Source organism: Ranitomeya variabilis, chromosome 2, assembly GCF_051348905.1.
Source record: "Ranitomeya variabilis isolate aRanVar5 chromosome 2, aRanVar5.hap1, whole genome shotgun sequence".
NCBI lineage: Eukaryota > Metazoa > Chordata > Amphibia > Anura > Dendrobatidae > Ranitomeya > Ranitomeya variabilis.
In genome coordinates this window covers 577,318,831-577,336,633 of record NC_135233.1, presented here as the reverse complement: position 1 = coordinate 577,336,633, position 17,803 = coordinate 577,318,831, and the positions used below count along the sequence as shown (strand labels likewise).

Here is a 17,803-nt window from a genome sequence, read left to right as displayed (position 1 = left end):
TTGTAGCATTTTTCCAATGACCATGTAGTAGGTGACTCAAGTGCAATTTATTACCACCACAAGGGGATGCGGACCACCCATAACTATCTTTGCATACTTTTTGAGCAGGTGGTTGCAGCTAGGCTTCCCCTTCTGAGGATCAGATCCTAATATTGGAGAAGGTGGGTGAAAGAATCTTCCATAAAACAAGGTAAGGAACAAAGATTCTAAAGTCTTCAAGGATCATTCCAAACTTTCCCTTTTGTCACCCATTCTTCAAGAAAGGACATCAAAAAGATTTTGGGGTAACTAGTAGTGATAATGAGCGAACGTGGTTGGGTAAGATGTTATTCGAGCATGCTCGGGTGCAGAGTGTCTTTAGCGTGCTCGATAAATATGGTTGAGTTCCCGCGACTGTTCGACAGCAGCCACAAGTGCAGGGATTGCCTAACAAACAGAAAATCCCTGCATGTGTTGCTCCTGTCGAATAGCAGCGGGGACTCGAACATAGTATTCGAGCACGAGGAAGTCACTCTCTCAGCACCTGAGCACACTCGCTCAGCACATGAGCACGCTCGTTCATCACTAATCATGACCCATTAATGAAAAAAAAAAGAAAAAAAAAGAAAAGAAAAAACCCCTGAATTTTAATAGCTTAGAAGTTTTAGAGCTATAATTCTAATCCATGTGATGGACTTTGTAGCTCATGTATGGATCTGATGCAATAGCAGGGAATAAATGGCAGTCCGGCTAGAATCTTCTGCAATTGGCTGCGTCTTGAGTACTCGGTAAAAATTTTTGGGAGTTCACAGCGACACACACACAAGAAAAATATATCGACGGCAAGAGAAACATTTGTGACCAAGGGTCTCCCTTTATTGACCAGTGGGTACACATGCTGTTCGGGGCTACAGATCAGATTCCAGAGTATTTATTAAAAAAAAATAAAATAAACTTATATATAGTAGTAAAACAAGATAAAAGCATGATCACAAACACCCTTTTATTCAATTGTAAAGAAACAAATTCCTGAACTGACCCTGTACAGAAATAAAAAGCCCTGCACAAGATAAAATCTTAGGCTGTGAACCCCACAATATTTTCTAAACGTCTATTAAAATTCATAAAGTAATTCTGTTTCTTGGCCCAAATGATGCTCCCCGTCCCCCATGTACATCAGTCTCTATCTTACATGGACAGGTGATGTCACCATGACCTACCGGACATAATACTTTGAGGGATGAGCAATGTAAACAAAAATAGACTTGAGCGGCAGATATTCAAAAAGAGGAGGCTACCCCAGGACTGGAGGGTAATGTGCAGTATGGGATACAAACCCCAAAAATGGAGGACAAAGCCTGAAAATACCCTCACCTTACACAAAATGTTTTTTGATCGAATGGGGGTCAAACTTTTTGGCTTCAAATCACCATCCACATCACTGATCACATAATATCTTGGCTGAATAAAGGCAGTTAGGAGTTTGTATAAATGGACATACATGTGTTTGAGATGACAGACATATGCACACAGGGGTGTAAAAGAGGCTCAGGAGGTGCAGAATGCCTGAATCATGTGCTTCTGTATGTATAGGAGTAATAACACCCAATAACCAGTGATAATCATGTGAGCAGAGTAGAGTCAAGGAGTTAGCCATTTTAATATTCCTTTTTTAAATATGTAATTTTTCTATCTGATCTAAACGCCACTGTCTCCCTAAATCTGGAGTATTTTTTTATTTTGTTCCTGTGCCTCTCCGTTCCGGAGATATGGCCATCTCTATCGTGCATGTAATTTTAGCCTTTCCCGCTACGTAGGCGTGGCCTTAGCTCTTCTGAGTGGGTGGAATCTTCATGATGATCACGCCCACTCCGCTAACAAGACTACATTTTATACAAAAGAAAGAAGGGACATATCTCAGGAACGGAGAGGCGCAGGAACAAAAGAAAAACAATGCCAGACTCATGAGAACAGCGGCGTTTACACAAGATGAAAAAAAAAAAATACTAATGACAAGTCACAGCTCCCCCTTTAAAAGGACCATTTTCAAGTTTCGAACCCACTTGCATTAGTTAATGTGTGTGACTCCTTAGGTGATGGTCTGCCAGCCCCAAAAGACACTAGAAAAATTAAATGTGGAACATTTATGAGAAGCTTTACATATCTGCCAATAGCTATAAACCCAATTCAGGGAATTGATACAGAAGATGTTCCTAAGATGCGGAGAAGTGGACTCTAAAAAGCAGCACACACAGGAAATGTCGGCTGTTAATACGATATAGTGACTCTATTCCTAGTTCCAGAATAGTGCTACTAAACTTGTGAACTAAAATAAGTCAATGGGATCTATCAGTAAAATATTGCACATTTCCAGTATTCGGGGAATGCTTCAATTTTGTGAGCACTTTAGAATTTATAGGATGCAATGTTACTGTTACATTTTGGATATCACTTTGCAACCTACATAATGTGGGGATTATTCAGAAAAAAAATAATAATGTAAAAATAATAATTGAAAAAAAAATAAAAAATGCATATCTGATCCTGGATGAAGGAAGACTACAAGATATAAGAAAACTGTCCTGGGGGTTTGTCTCCTCTTTTTCATTCTGGCTCTTATGCTGAAAATTTATTTTATCTACACACAATTTAGTCTTACAAAAAAGATCATATATACAAAAATCTGTACACTATTTTTCTTTGTGGAAAACACACAAAATTTTGTCCATATATCACAAGTTGTTACAGCAAAATATTACAAATGGGATACATAGTTATACATAACCTCTCCCCTGCACCCCCTCCCACTCTTAGGGTAATTTTGGGCCAAGTTTTTCTTTTTATCGAAGGCGCAATTTTTTTTTTTTTTTTTTTTACATGCCTCAATATCCTACCCCTCCTTGGGGTATAGCGGCCTGTAACATGCTCGGAATAATCAAAGAATAACACAGGATGCTGAAGAATTCATAAAGGATACAGGCAAGAAAGGCGTAAAAGAAATAATAATAATAAAAAAAAAAAAATAGTTCCAAAAACCTAGTAAAGCCTTTCCCACCTGATCCGTCATCTTATATAGGCAAATTATCTGCCTAAACCTATTGTCGCGTCCGATATATCAGGATCAATACATAACAGGTATTAAAACATCATTGCAAATTCTCAGGCAAAAATTACCAGACGCACATGCTGAGCAAAGTCTTTGGCTACGGTCTAAGAAGAAAGGATAAAAATCTTAGTAAGAGAGAACGCATTTCAAGGGGGGGGGGACGTTTGGCTTAGAAGGACGTTACCCATACAGGAGCAGGAACAAATTATAACGAGCTTTAACAAAAAAAAAAAAATAGTAACATCACATCTTCAGTAATTATAAGACTGCTAGAGAAAAACAATATATAAAAAGAATTAACAAAAATGGACATAAAAGCAAAAAAATAAAAATCGAAAGCCGAGATGAATTGGGTACAACAGAGATCGGTTTGTCAAGTAATGATTGAGGGGAAAATGGGGAGGAGAGGGTTAATTCCCACCGTATAAATAAATCGCTTTGTTCAATGCCTGAACATCCGTAAAAGATCCCTCAGATGATGTTCAGTGACTGACCAAGTAAAGTGTATGTAGTGCAAATGGTAAAAAAAAAAAAAAAATTATAATAATAATAATAGGCGATGAGAACATTTGTACTGGGTGCTTCTCTTCTCCGATGAGGCGGGCCACAAACACTGACAGACGGCAGGGCTCGTGGGGGGGGGTCACACACTGCTCGGGTGATGAGTTACAAACCCCAAAACACCCTTTTTTTTTTTTTAAAGTGCACCAAAAACCTGGAAAACAGCAGAGGAGGTGACCGAGTGGAAGGAAGCAGCGGCCATTATTGCCCCCACAGAGTCCCTCTCTCCCCTGACCTTTAGGTGATGGAATCACTTTAAAGTGCAAAAGTTTACAGGTTACCAATACCCAACGTAATGCCAATTCCCTGAAATATCGGCAATGCTGTTTGGCAGCAAAACGTAGAGAGGGAGAGCGGCTCCCGGCATCACATCAGTGTCCGCCATGATTCATCGCTAGATACGACCTACATAAAAAGTCGAGCAAGTTTGTAAATACATTTCATTACTTATAATACACACTGTCATCAAGGATTATTGCAAGGTACTTCAGAGCTGCATTCCCAATTCTGCTGGCTAACAAAAAACAAAGTTGACAAACTTGAGCTGAATTCCTAAAATGTAGGGGGAACAGGTAGACTTGGGAAAAAAGTTTTGTAGTAGCCTCATTGGTAGTCTGTGGCAAATCCCCTGCTACCTGCTGGCAGGTGTCTCGTCCCTGTACATTGATGTTAAGCCAGGCCTAATAATCAGAAAGATGTAATCAAGTGGGAGGAAGTTTGCTGGGCTTTGTTCCAGCATACTATTAATGAGGTCACTGGATCAGGATCCTGCAAATCTTTTGCTCAACTCTCGTGTCTAGGCAGGGGAGCAAAATAATAAAAAAAATCACCGGACCAAGCATTGATCCAGGTAGGAATGCTGGAAGAGTTCAGCTTGAAGGATTGTTAATGTAGCTCTAAATCAGGATCAGAATGAAAACAAGCAATGAAATGTGTTCGCAGAGCTGCACGCCTTTCTACGTGTGAAGACGGACACACACCCATAAATCACATCCTTATCCTGTATAGCTAAGGTCCTCGTACAGATTAAAGTTGGCTGAACAAGCCGATACCGACAGTCTAACGTGGTCCTCCCGACTCATCCCGACAGATGAATTTCCGACGGCTGATCCTTTAGTTCTGCAGGAGATAAGCCGCTGCCAAAAGAGTTTGGCAGCGACTTTCTCATAGAGATCACGGCAGCGCCCAGGGCGAGTTGGGCATAACTGTATATAGGGGAGATGAGTACTGCAGCCCAATCTATCGTTGGCCAACAGCTATCTAATGTGTATGGGGGTCTTTACATCCATAGAGGATGGTACCTGATGAGACCTGCAGTATAGGACACCCCCGTATGTGATCATTAGGATTCTTTTTTAATTGCTTGAGATTGTCGATGTTAATTCGTTCTATACATCTACAAAAATATTTTTTTATTCTTGAAATCAATACTTCCCTTTCAGATTTGTAGGAATTACGCAGGATCTGAAAAAAACAAGCCCTCCACAGCGTCCATGCGTATGGGGGTAAAAAAAACAAACAAAAAAAGCCTATATCTTCTGTACCCACACAGGATGGTGGCTTGCGTGTATTGGAGCTGCGGAGTCCCAAGATGTGCGGCACCTAATCCACACAGGATGGCGGCTTGTGTGTATTGGAGCCGTGGAGTCCCAAGATGTGCGGCACCTAATCCACACAGGATGGCGGCTTGTATGTATTGGAGCTGTAGAGTCCCAAGATGTGCAACACCTAATCCACACAAGATGGCAGCTTGTATGTATTGGAGCTGTAGAGTCCCAAGATGTGCGGCACCTAATCCACACAGGATGGCGGCTTGTGTGTATTGGAGCTGTAGAGTCCCAAGATGTGCGGCACCTAATCCACACAGGATGGCGGCTTGTGTGTATTGGAGCTGTAGAGTCCCAAGATGTGCGGCACCTAATCCACACAGGATGGCGGCTTGTGTGTATTGGAGCTGTAGAGTCCCAAGATGTGCGGCACCTAATCCACACAGGATGGCAGCTTGTGTGTATTGGAGCTGTGGAGTCCCAAGATGTGTGGCACCTAATCCACACAGGATGGCAGCTTGTGTGTATTGGAGCTGTGGAGTCCCAAGATGTGCAACACCTAATCCACACAAGATGGCAGCTTGTGTGTATTGGAGCTGTGGAGTCCCAAGATGTGCGGCACCTAATCCACACAGGATGGCGGCTTGTGTGTATTGGAGCTGTAGAGTCCCAAGATGTGCGGCACCTAATCCACAAAGGATGGCGGCTTGTGTGTATTGGAGATGTAGAGTCCCAAGATGTGCGGCACCTAATCCACACAGGATGGCGGCTTGTGTGTATTGGAGCCGTGGAGTCCCAAGATGTGCGGCACCTAATCCACACAGGATGGCGGCTTGTGTGTATTGGAGCTGTGGAGTCCCAAGATGTGCAACACCTAATCCACACAAGATGGCAGCTTGTGTGTATTGGAGCTGTGGAGTCCCAAGATGTGCGGCACCTAATCCACACAGGATGGCGGCTTGTGTGTATTGGAGCTGTAGAGTCCCAAGATGTGCGGCACCTAATCCACAAAGGATGGCGGCTTGTGTGTATTGGAGATGTAGAGTCCCAAGATGTGCGGCACCTAATCCACACAGGATGGCGGCTTGTGTGTATTGGAGATGTAGAGTCCCAAGATGTGCGGCACCTAATCCACACAGGATGGCGGCTTGTGTGTATTGGAGCCGTGGAGTCCCAAGATGTGCGGCACCTAATCCACACAGGATGGCGGCTTGTGTGTATTGGAGCCGTGGAGTCCCAAGATGTGCGGCACCTAATCCACACAGGATGGCGGCTTGTGTGTATTGGAGCTGTGGAGTCCCAAGATGTGCGGCATCTAATACACACAGGATGGCGGCTTGTGTGTATTGGAGCTGTAGAGTCCCAAGATGTGCGGCACCTAATCCACACAAAATGGCAGCTTGTGTGTATTGGAGCTGTAGAGTCCCAAGATGTGCGGCACCTAATCCACAAAGGATGGCGGCTTGTGTGTATTGGAGATGTAGAGTCCCAAGATGTGCGGCACCTAATCCACACAGGATGGCGGCTTGTGTGTATTGGAGCCGTGGAGTCCCAAGATGTGCGGCACCTAATCCACACAGGATGGCGGCTTGTGTGTATTGGAGCCGTGGAGTCCCAAGATGTGCGGCACCTAATCCACACAGGATGGCGGCTTGTGTGTATTGGAGCTGTGGAGTCCCAAGATGTGCGGCATCTAATACACACAGGATGGCGGCTTGTGTGTATTGGAGCTGTAGAGTCCCAAGATGTGCGGCACCTAATCCACACAAAATGGCAGCTTGTGTGTATTGGAGCTGTAGAGTCCCAAGATGTGCGGCACCTAATCCACAAAGGATGGCGGCTTGTGTGTATTGGAGCTGTAGAGTCCCAAGATGTGCGGCACCTAATCCACACAGGATGGCGGCTTGTGTGTATTGGAGCTGTAGAGTCCCAAGATGTGCGGCACCTAATCCACACAAAATGGCAGCTTGTGTGTATTGGAGCTGTGGAGTCCCAAGATGTGCGGCACCTAATCCACACAGGATGGCAGCTTGTGTGTATTGGAGCTGTGGAGTCCCAAGATGTGCGGCACCTAATCCACACAAGATGGCAGCTTGTGTGTATTGGAGCTGTGGAGTCCCAAGATGTGCGGCACCTAATCCACACAGGATGGCGGCTTGTGTGTATTGGAGCTGTAGAGTCCCAAGATGTGCGGCACCTAATCCACAAAGGATGGCGGCTTGTGTGTATTGGAGATGTAGAGTCCCAAGATGTGCGGCACCTAATCCACACAGGATGGCGGCTTGTGTGTATTGGAGCCGTGGAGTCCCAAGATGTGCGGCACCTAATCCACACAGGATGGCGGCTTGTGTGTATTGGAGCCGTGGAGTCCCAAGATGTGCGGCACCTAATACACACAGGATGGCAGCTTGTGTGTATTGGAGCTGTAGAGTCCCAAGATGTGCGGCACCTAATCCACACAAGATGGCGGCTTGTGTGTATTGGAGCTGTGGAGTCCCAAGATGTGCGGCACCTAATCCACACAAGATGGCGGCTTGTGTGTATTGGAGCTGTGGAGTCCCAAGATGTGCGGCACCTAATCCACACAAGATGGCAGCTTGTGTGTATTGGAGCTGTGGAGTCCCAAGATGTGCGGCCCCTGAAGACGTGGCTGTATATATAGATCTAGGCATACATTCAAACACACCAATTACATGTCAGACTGTCCTTACCCCACACGAATAGTAACCCATGGATAGGAATATATACAGATGTGACCATCACATGAAGTCAACTAAACACAAACACACAAGGCTCCTCACGCCCCGTTCCGGAACGCGGCTCCAGCTTTTTGTGCTTTTACACGCAGCGGAGGCCCTGACATTCTGCAGTAGGAGGATACAGGGACACGGAGGGCACGTCGGCTGCAAAAAAATAAAAATAAGGATGCCTGGCAGGAACCGGAAAACGAGGCGACAAGCGCAGACACCCACATCCCATGCATCTCCTTGCTGCATGGCCCACGGAGAACAGTGCTGCGATTCCCGGGGGTATCTGTCAGCAAGTGAAGGCACGCTGGGCTGTACAACCTCACCCGCTGTTCTCCTGCTCACTGGCTCAGCTCAGGTGCTTTCTGATGCACAGCGGATCTTGGCGCTCCGTAAAGGGTAACTGATGCTATATGGTTGTTTTGCATGACCTAAAATAATTTAAAAAAAATTAATTCAACAAATTGATTTGCAATGAAACTGTTTAGTACACTGGCAAAATAAGAAATATACATGACATAGGGGAGCAAAAAAAACTATGTAGGGCAACATATATGGAAAGACGACGCACTTCTTATCATGGACGTTCTTTTTCATAGAAAATGAAGACAATATAGTACTAAAGCTGATATGAAACAGGAGTGTGAGTCATAACAGCTGTGCAATACGGAAATAATGGCACACGGCTTGGGGCTCGTTCACACGTCACCGATTTTTCTTGTATGCAAAAATCAGTCCAAGCTTCATTGATTCCTATTTTTTATTACAGATTGGTCAGTGGCAATTTCTCATATTGAAGAAAAAAAGGTAAACACACACATACTTAAAGAATAATAAAACTAATAAAATAATAATAACAAGAATGATAATATTATTTGTTCTATTCTTGTAATTATTTTATTTAATATTTGTTTTATTATTCTTGTAATATTTAATATTTGTTTTATTACTAATAAAGATTACAAGAATAACAAATAAAAAATATTAAAATAAAAGAAAATAATAATTACAATACAACACAATAAATCTTTGTAAAAATCCCACCAAACATTTCAGTTCTCAATCAGCCTAGATCAGGACAGATGCTCTTCTGCAGTTAGTGAACACGGTGAATGGGGAAAAAGAATGAACCCCAAGAACAGAAATGCCATTTACTAACCTCAAAAATCATCCTCTGGAGACCAAAACAAAAAGTTGATCCAAATGGGTTTGTGTTATTTGGCGAGGAAGATCTGCAAAATGAATAAAGCGATTATGTAGGATTACAGATTGATATATATAATGGGGATGAAATGTATAGAGCTACAATAGGGAGCAGCAGCTCTTGTACCGCCACCTTGCCAGCCGAATGGTAAAGCAGGAGAAAAAAAGGGAGAGGCTTTCTGCAATAATTGCCAAGACATCAATTCTATGAGGGTGCGACTTCTGGGACCCCCACAGATAATGACAAAGAGAGAGGGGATTGTACGCTTCTTTTTCCAGCAGTGTTATAAGGCAGACCCCACCTTATGAACGGATTGTAAAGTAATGGCCCGGTCTTGCAATCTAGATGACTGGATAACAAATGATAAATTGTTTATAGTTACACTTGTTCCCCATTACCCGGTCCTAAACAGGCCCTCGAAACACTGGATGAATGAACAAAGAGCTTGTTCCTTGACAAAGCTCAGAAAATCATTGTTTTTGGCAGGACGTTGCCCCGTGTAAACAGGACATGTGCTGCCGAGAACATGATGTTATATGTGCATGGAACGCCAAATTTTAACCATCGTTCAGTGCATATAAAACGGTGGTCAGTCTGCCTAAACTAGCTAGCAAATAGTCAATCAGTGGGCGGGTTAACATCGCAATTGTGCTGTGGAAATCCAGCTCAAATCCCAGAAATAAATATTCAAGAAAGTCTTAAAATCGCTTGCTACTGCAGATAAAGGGACAGCAGAGATAATAAATGTGGTGCTGGAAAGAAATTAAAACCTGACCCCTATCAGAATAAATACTACACACACACACACATATATATATATATTTATTTTAAGACCTTGCTTCGCGTCGAGACTAAAAAAATATCATTTCACCTGTGAAGGACAACTGGCTTCTCCATAGGATGGCCCAAGTGTTCTTGAATACTGTCCCACTTGTGAGAAAAACAAAACAAAAAAAAAACAAAAAAAAACAGGTTAACACTAATACCAGGTCAGCTATTCTTTTCCAATCATTTATGAATCCACTAATTTAGCTTCAGTGCCAATGCATCAGAAGATATTCCAGATCTTACACTGTACAACTAAGAATTCCCTATACCTACTAAATAAAAAAAATTAAAATAATAATAATAAATAAAAAAATAGAAAAATAAAAAAAATAAAAAAAATTGGAAAAGGAGTATGTAATGTCCCAATTGGAGGTGGTGTCATCCCACAAACGAAAAATCTCTTTCAAGTTATATGTATCCTGCCATCCTGGCTTAATTATTTTAAGAAGTATGCTGGATACAGACGGCAGGCGTGAAAACTAGTGATGAGCGAATGTGCTGGGATAAGGTGTTATCTGAGCATGCTCAGGTGCTAACCGAGTGCCTTCGGCGTGCTCGAAACTTAACACATGCAGGGATTGCCTAATAAACAGACAGTCCCTGCATGTGTTGTGGCTGTTTAACATATATTTCCAGCATGCCAAAGACACTCTGCAAGCACCCGAGCATGCTCAGATAACAACTTATCCCAGCACATTCGCTCCTCACTAGTGAAAACCAAAAAATGTTATGGACTATTGAGAAGAGCCATTAACTGAGGAAAGAGGATGTTCCTGACTACAGTCCCATATAAAACAGGCCATCAATCACCTGAGACGGACATAGAGAGCTTTGTTAGTGAACTGTAATGATTTCTAAACCAATTTCGAAATAAAAATCGCTCTCGGCAGCACATGGACTTGTGTAAATAAGAGGTGTGCTGTCGATAAGATTTTCTATGAGCGCAGAATAATGGTGTGAAACAGGCTATTACCCGACCGCCGATCATAAAGGTACCACTGTTGGGGAGCTGAATGGCGGCATCGCCCAGCCTACAAGTAGTCATGTGTGCGGCTCACCTTGCTGTACGTGGTGCAGATTTCAGTCTGTGTTTCAGAGTTGTCTAAGTATAAAATAAAATAAAAATAAATAATATTGTCATGTTCTAACATTGGAAGGAGATGGGTCACAGTAGAAGAAAATGCAGGTCAGCGCTAAGCTCACCTTTCTTCACTATTAACGGAATCCGGAAATCACAACGATGATATCTGAGAAAAAGGGAAAGGAGGGAACTAGTTTTATGACAAAATTATCTATATTATATGCAACTAGTTCCATATAACTGGTTCCATATAACTGAGTGCTTTCATGCATCAATAACACAACTAAATACACTTTAGATGGCCGTAGGTGGAGTGATAATCTGACCCCTCTCACCTATACACAGAAGCGCTCTATGGCCACTGTTAGTCTAATGGGAGTCTTAAAGCTTTCATATACATTGGCTGGCAAAATCCGCCAATTTCGTCAGGACCGGTTCGCGATCTGAGGTGCACAGCCACCTCCTAAAATATATTGCCGAGGGGGAACAAGATCAGGTGTTTGGATTTTTATTGGCTGATAGTTTTCAGGAAAGAAAAGCCACTGCCAGAATTGTATGACAGGGGCTTTTGCTTCTCTTTACATTGTAAACGTATGAACCCATGAAAAAGTATAGGGAAGGCAGTAGAGACAGTGGTTATATCATGTGTATGCCCCCAATCAGTGAATACATATAATTAGTCTCATAAATTGCAAAAAAAAAATGCATCTAGCAAACATGGATGACTATCCACAGATTGTGCCCTCTTACTCCCAGAATATCGTACTAGGATATCAATGTGGAATAGCAGTAAAGGCGACAACTGTGCGGTGCTAAACCCCTACTACTGCCCTGTAGTTGCCCACTAGCATCCACCTAATAACATTCGAGTATAAATAATTCACACAAGCATGAAGACAAGGACTGGCATCGGTACTGGCATGTACATAAGGCGTACTAGTGGGTCCAGCAACTGCAGACTTTAAACTGGTGCCAATACCAAAGGTAAGTCATGAGAAATCGTTTAGGCAAAAATCACATCAACCAAATGTGTCTAGTTTGGCGGACGTTAACTCGTCTGCTTATTTGGAGCATTGCCCACACACCAGTCTCCATAAATTTGCCAGGTCTCCCTGACCGCTGCCAGTACCCACCCGGAGCGGACAGCAAATCACGAGACGTTTCATTTAAAGAGTCTACTCACATATTAAAATTGTAATGTCCTGGATAATTTGTGTGCAATACAAACTTCTTGGCGCTGTGGGTATTTGCATCAAATAGAATATCCTGGAAGCGGAGATAAAAAAAAAAAAAAAAAGTAAAAAAAAAAACAGGATTTTTGGTTGCTTACCGTAAAATCTGTTTCTCGGAGCCTTCATTGGGGGACACAGGAAACCATGGGTGTATGCTGCTGCCACTAGGAGGCTGACACTATGCAAATAAAAAAGTTAGCTCCTCCTCTGCAGTGTACACCCCACCGACAGGAAGTAGGATATTCAGTTAGTGAGAAAGCAGTAGGAGAAGCAACGTGTAAAAGAGAAAGAATAATATAATAATAATAATCTTATTTATAAAGCGCCAACAAATTCCGCAGCGCTTTACAGTTTAACAGTTTCAAACACTCAAAGAGTGTTCAAAGAACTCGAACGTTAACAGTATAACACAATAAACAGAGCTGTTCAACTTGGGAGGGCGCGGTGTCCCCCAATGAAGGTTCCGAGAAACAGATTTTACGGTAAGCAACCAAAAATCCTGTTTTCTCTATCGCCTCTCATTGGGGGACACAGGAACCATGGGACGTCCCAAAGCAGTCCCTGGGGTGGGACAAAACAGACTTCCATCAGGTCAAAGGACTCACCACTGCCGCCTGCAGGATCCTTCTGCCTAGGCTGGCATCCACCAAAGCGTAGGTATGGACCTTGTAAAATTTGGCGAACGTGTGGATGGAAGACCAGGTTGCCGCTTTGCAGAGCCGTAGGGCGGAAGCCCTGTGGTGCACCGCCCAGGAGGCGCAGACTGCCCAGGACGAGTGAGCCTTTATCCCCGGAGGAGGCACTCTGTTCTTGACCCGGTAAGCCTCCAAAATTGCCGTTCTGATCCAACGAGCAATAGTTGCCTTGGAAGCCGGCAGGCCTCTGCGCGTGCCATTAGGAATGACGAAAAGAGAATCCGTCTTCCGGAAAGCGGACGTTCTATCCAGGTAGATCCTCACTGCCCTAACGAGGTCCAGCTTGGTCAACGATCACTCCAGAGGATGAGTCGGAGCTGGGCAACAGGAAGGTAGAACGATGCCCTCGTTGAGGTGGAAGGTGGAAACCACCTTAGAAAGGAAGGAAGGCGGAGGCCTGAGGACCACCTTGTCCTGTTGGATGACCAAGAAAGGAGATCGGCAAGAGAGGGCCGCCAACTCGGAAACGCGGTGGATAGAAGTGATGGCCACAAGAAACGCCACCTTCCAAGATAGAAGCGACAGGGGAACCTCCCTGAGAGGCTCAAAGGGGGAAACCCTCAGAACGTCCAGTACCAGATTTATATCCCATGAATCCACAGGGGCCCTGAACGGAGGGACAGCATGGGCCACTCCTTGAAGGAAGGTCTTAACCTGTTGCCGAGAAGATACAGTCTTCTGAAAAAGGATGGAGAGGGCAGAAGCCTGGCCCTTCAGGGAACTAAGAGCAAGGCCCGAATCCAGTCCTGCCTGAAGGAAAGCCAAAATGGAAGGCAAGAAAAGGGACCTAGGTAAAAACGCAGTTGGACTCGCACCAACGGAAATAAGCCTTCCAGGTACGATAGTAAATCCTGAAAGACGAAGGCTTCCTAGCCTGGATCATGGTGTGAATCACCCGGTCCGAAAGGCCGGACACTCTTAGAACTGCGGTTTCAACAGCCACGCAGTTAAACTGAGCGACCGAGAATTCGGGTGGCAAATCGTACCCTGAGAGAGCAGGTCGGGCCCGTCTGGAAGGCGCCAAGGGGCGTCCGCGAGAAGATTGACGATCTCCGCAAGCCAAGCTCTCCTGGGCCAGTCTGGGGCAATCAGAATAACCGGCACCCCTTCCGCTTTGAACTTTTTCAACAGCGGAACCGTTGCCTCTGCCCAGAGGAGGATCTTGGATACCTCAGCCAAGGAGCTCCGAATCCCCCCTTGAAGGTTGACATATGCCACCGCCGTGGCATTGTCCGCTGGATTCGGATAGGAAGACCCCTGAGAATCCTTTCTCAGTGACGAAGGGAGAAAAGGATGGCCCGAATCTCGAGGACGTTGATCGGTAGAGAAGACTCCGGCGCCGACCAACGACCCTGAACAGTCAGGTGGCGAAACACCGCACCCCGGCCGAGCAGGCTGGCGTCCGTCATACCACCCGCCAGTGAACTGGAAGGAAGGACCTGCCCTAGGGGATGGGAAGTGACGTCCCACCAGTTGAGGGACCGCTTGACCCGGGAAGAGAGTCGGATCAGACGATCCAGAAAGAAGACAGACCTGTCCCACTGTGACGGAATGGCCTGCTGAAGAGGTCGAGATTGAAATTGGGCGAAGGGAATCGCTTCCAATGTTGCTACCATCCTCCCCAGAACCTTCATGGCCGATCGAAAGGAGAGAAGGCGAGGACCCTGGAGCAAGCGTAAGTCCCGACGAAGGATGGATCTCTTATCTTCGGGGAGGAAGACTTTGGTCTGACGAGTGTCGAAGAGCATGCCCAGAAAGACGAGGCGCTGGGAGGGAACAAGACAGGATTTCTTCCTGTTGACAAGCCACCTGAAACGAGCTAGAGTGTCGAGGACGATGGACGGGCTCTCGTGAGCCTGAGAAAAGGACGGAGCCTTGATGAGGAGGTCGTCGAGCTACGGAAAAGTACCATTCCCGACTCTCAAGATGGCTATCAGCGCCGCCGTGATCTTTGTAAAAACCATGGGAGCGGTTGCGAGACCGAAAAGCAGGGCGACCAACTGGGAATGATCCTGATGTACCGCAAAGCGCAGGAATCTGTGATGTCCTGGAAATATAGGGACATGAAATTAGGCGTCCAGAACGTCTATGGAGTACAGAAATTCCTATGCCTCCATGGAAGTGATTACTGAACGAAGGGATTCCATTCTGAAAGTCGTAGACGAACCCTTTTATTTCGTAACTTGAGAACCGAGATTGGTTCGAGTAGAAGCCTGTGAATCCTTCTCTTTCTGGAACGGGAACGATTACCTCCGCGCTGAGGAGAGAGGCGATGGCTGCAAGGAAACCCGGAACCAAAGTCAGGTCTTTTGGAGGGCGAGATTCAAAGAAACGATCCCAGGGCTGAGAAGCTAAATCAATTTTGTATCCCGAGGATATCGCTTCCCTGACCCATGCATCCTCCATCGCCATAAGCCAAACGTCTTTGAAGAAAGGAAGGCGACCGCCTAGCTTGGGCGATGCGCCGGGATTTCAGTGAGAATCATGCCAAGGTACATCTTCCAGGTCTAGACCTGGTGAATCTTCCTTGGGAATAGCAGGAGAGCCAGGAAGAAGTGGCCCTAAAGGAAAACTTCTTCCTATCTTGGCGCGCTTGCGACCTATGCTGTAGAGGAAGAGGTCGGCAATGTTTGGATTGGGGGAGAAGGGAACTTGTCCCCCCCGGTCGTGTCCTTAATAATTCGGACCGGTCTGGAACCAAAAGACGTGATCCCTGAAAGGGCAAGGTGGTAAGTGCCTTCTTAGAAAACAGGTCCGCTTGCCAGGCCTTAAGCCAAACTGTCCGGCGGATGGCCACGACATTGCTGGATGCCTGAGCTGCACGAGACGCTGCATCCAGGGAGGCAGAGACCAAATACTCACTCGCATGAGAAATCTGTTTGGTAAGCTCCGCTAGCTGTTCTGGTTGGGCCCAGCCAGAGTGCCTTGACGGAGTTGCTTTGCACATTTGGCCACAGACTTTCAAACCCATGAGGAGGCAAAAGCTGGGCAAAGAGTGGATGCAGCCGCTTTGAAGGCGGACTTCGCAAAGGATTCTAAATGTCTACCATTAGATTCCTTCAAAGATGCTGCACCAGGAAAAGGGCCGGACTGTGTAGTCTGGAGACTGGCGGGCCCACGGAGGAGAAGCTGTCCAGTTGGCAGTGCTCTGGGGAAAAAAAGGATATAACACGCCGAGGCGCTGTCCTCTTTGAAAGCATCTGGCCGGATTCTCTCTTTCTCTGGCCATCAGTTCCTCGAACTCAGAATGAGGGGCAAAAACTTTGGAAGGTGGTTTGGACCGTCTAAACGAAACCGCCTGATCTGCGGGTTCCGTAGCGGAGTCTTTGATGCCACAGGTCTGGTTAACTGCAGCAATGAGGTTCTGAACCATATCCCTCCTGCTAGCGATTTGGTTAGAATCCAGCTTCAACACATCTTACGAAGGTGCATCCGAGAACGCGTCGCCTGACTCGGGGGAGGAAGACCGGGAAAAAAAATTAAAAACCCTCAGACCGGCGATCCTGTCTAGATCCTTTGTGGCCAATCTTGGTAGACTCGGACAGAGCCTCCTGTGACCCGATGGCCACAGCGGAAGACGTCAGGGGCAACCTATCAAGCACAGACACTAGGGTCTGAGAAACTTGATTGAGATCGCAGGGATTAGGACAGAGAGGAGACCCACCCTGGGATAGGGAACTCACTCCCTCGGACAGCAGGGGTGTCCAGGGCGGTGGGCACCGCGGAGCTGTTGCAGTCCTGACAGAGGGAGGGAAATCTGCATATGTAGGGCGAACATACAAAGTGACGGACCAAAATAGCAGAATAAGCAGGAGGACGGGAGAGTTCTCCCTTAGAATTAGACATGGTGCCAGAGGGTTAGGTGACGGAGGCAGAGGGAAGTGTCAGTCTGCTGTGTAGAGATACTTACAGCAGATGTCCTGTAGCTTCCAGGCTGTAGAGGAGCAGGTCCTGCAGACAGATGCACCGCTGGATGCAATGACCCATGGCGACGCCAGAGGAACCATAAAAGACGTGCTGGATGCTGCACCAGGAAAAGGAGGGCAAAAGGCCCGCTATTAAAACTGGAAGAGGAGCGGGGCCGACAGCGCAAGCCTGGGGCAGGAAGATGGTGCCGGCTGTAGAGCGGTGGCTGGGAAGAAGTGGGCGGAGACAAGCCCACACACCAGGGTAATCAATATGGCACCAGTTGCGGGCACTGCTATGGGAGGCGGAGCTAGACGCCCTGCAGGAAGAAGATACGGGCGGGAGAAAGCCCGCAAGAAGGAGAGCAAATAGGGGGCGGAGTTACTGCGCTAGAGTAGGCCAGAGAAGCCGGGGCCTAGATTAGAAACCGGCGGCCGTCATACCGCCGTAGGCCTGAGAAGCCGGGGTCTAGGTTAGACACCGGCAACCACCTGAATGAGAGGAGGAGGCGAATAAGCCATTGCCGCAGTGAACATCTCGTCCTGTGCCACTGAGAAAGGTAGACCCTCAAATAGCGTCGGAGCCCGCGTCCAGACTGGGGGGGAAGGTTGTTGGGGGGAGTTAAGGAGGCCTGAGCAGGGCTAAAAGAGCTGCTGAAAACCCTGATATTTCCCCTAGGAAAAAGCCCCCCACCTCCCTAAAGGGAATCCCTAATTTAAAGGTCCTGAAGGAAACAGATGGGACACCTTCTAAATACTCACCTTCTTCATCTGTATATCTTCTTCCGGAAAAAAACCTGAGGAAAAAGAAATATACCTCATTATGCCGGATGCAAAAAGATGTCCTGAACTTGCTGGTGGACGTCCTCGTCTCCTCCAACCGACAGGCTCTGGTGGGCGAGCGGGTGGGAGACGGAG

The 17,803-nt window shown here is 46.1% G+C and overlaps 1 protein-coding gene across 2 annotated transcripts in view; it reads right to left on the bottom strand.

The window, feature by feature from the left end:
- Positions 1-7,943: 7,943 nt before the first annotated feature.
- The window catches only part of PHAF1 (phagophore assembly factor 1), a 28,383-nt gene continuing 18,523 nt past the window's right edge, over positions 7,944-17,803 (bottom strand). For both annotated transcript variants that reach the window (XM_077288305.1, XM_077288306.1), the window contains exons 12-17: positions 12,237-12,319; positions 11,176-11,219; positions 11,031-11,074; positions 10,016-10,074; positions 9,100-9,172; positions 7,944-8,371 (exon numbers count right to left, since the gene is read on the bottom strand). In XM_077288305.1, coding sequence (XP_077144420.1) covers positions 8,282-8,371; positions 9,100-9,172; positions 10,016-10,074; positions 11,031-11,074; positions 11,176-11,219; positions 12,237-12,319 — 393 coding nt within the window. In that variant the 3' untranslated portion in view covers positions 7,944-8,281. The remainder of the gene's footprint in view (positions 8,372-9,099; positions 9,173-10,015; positions 10,075-11,030; positions 11,075-11,175; positions 11,220-12,236; positions 12,320-17,803) is intronic.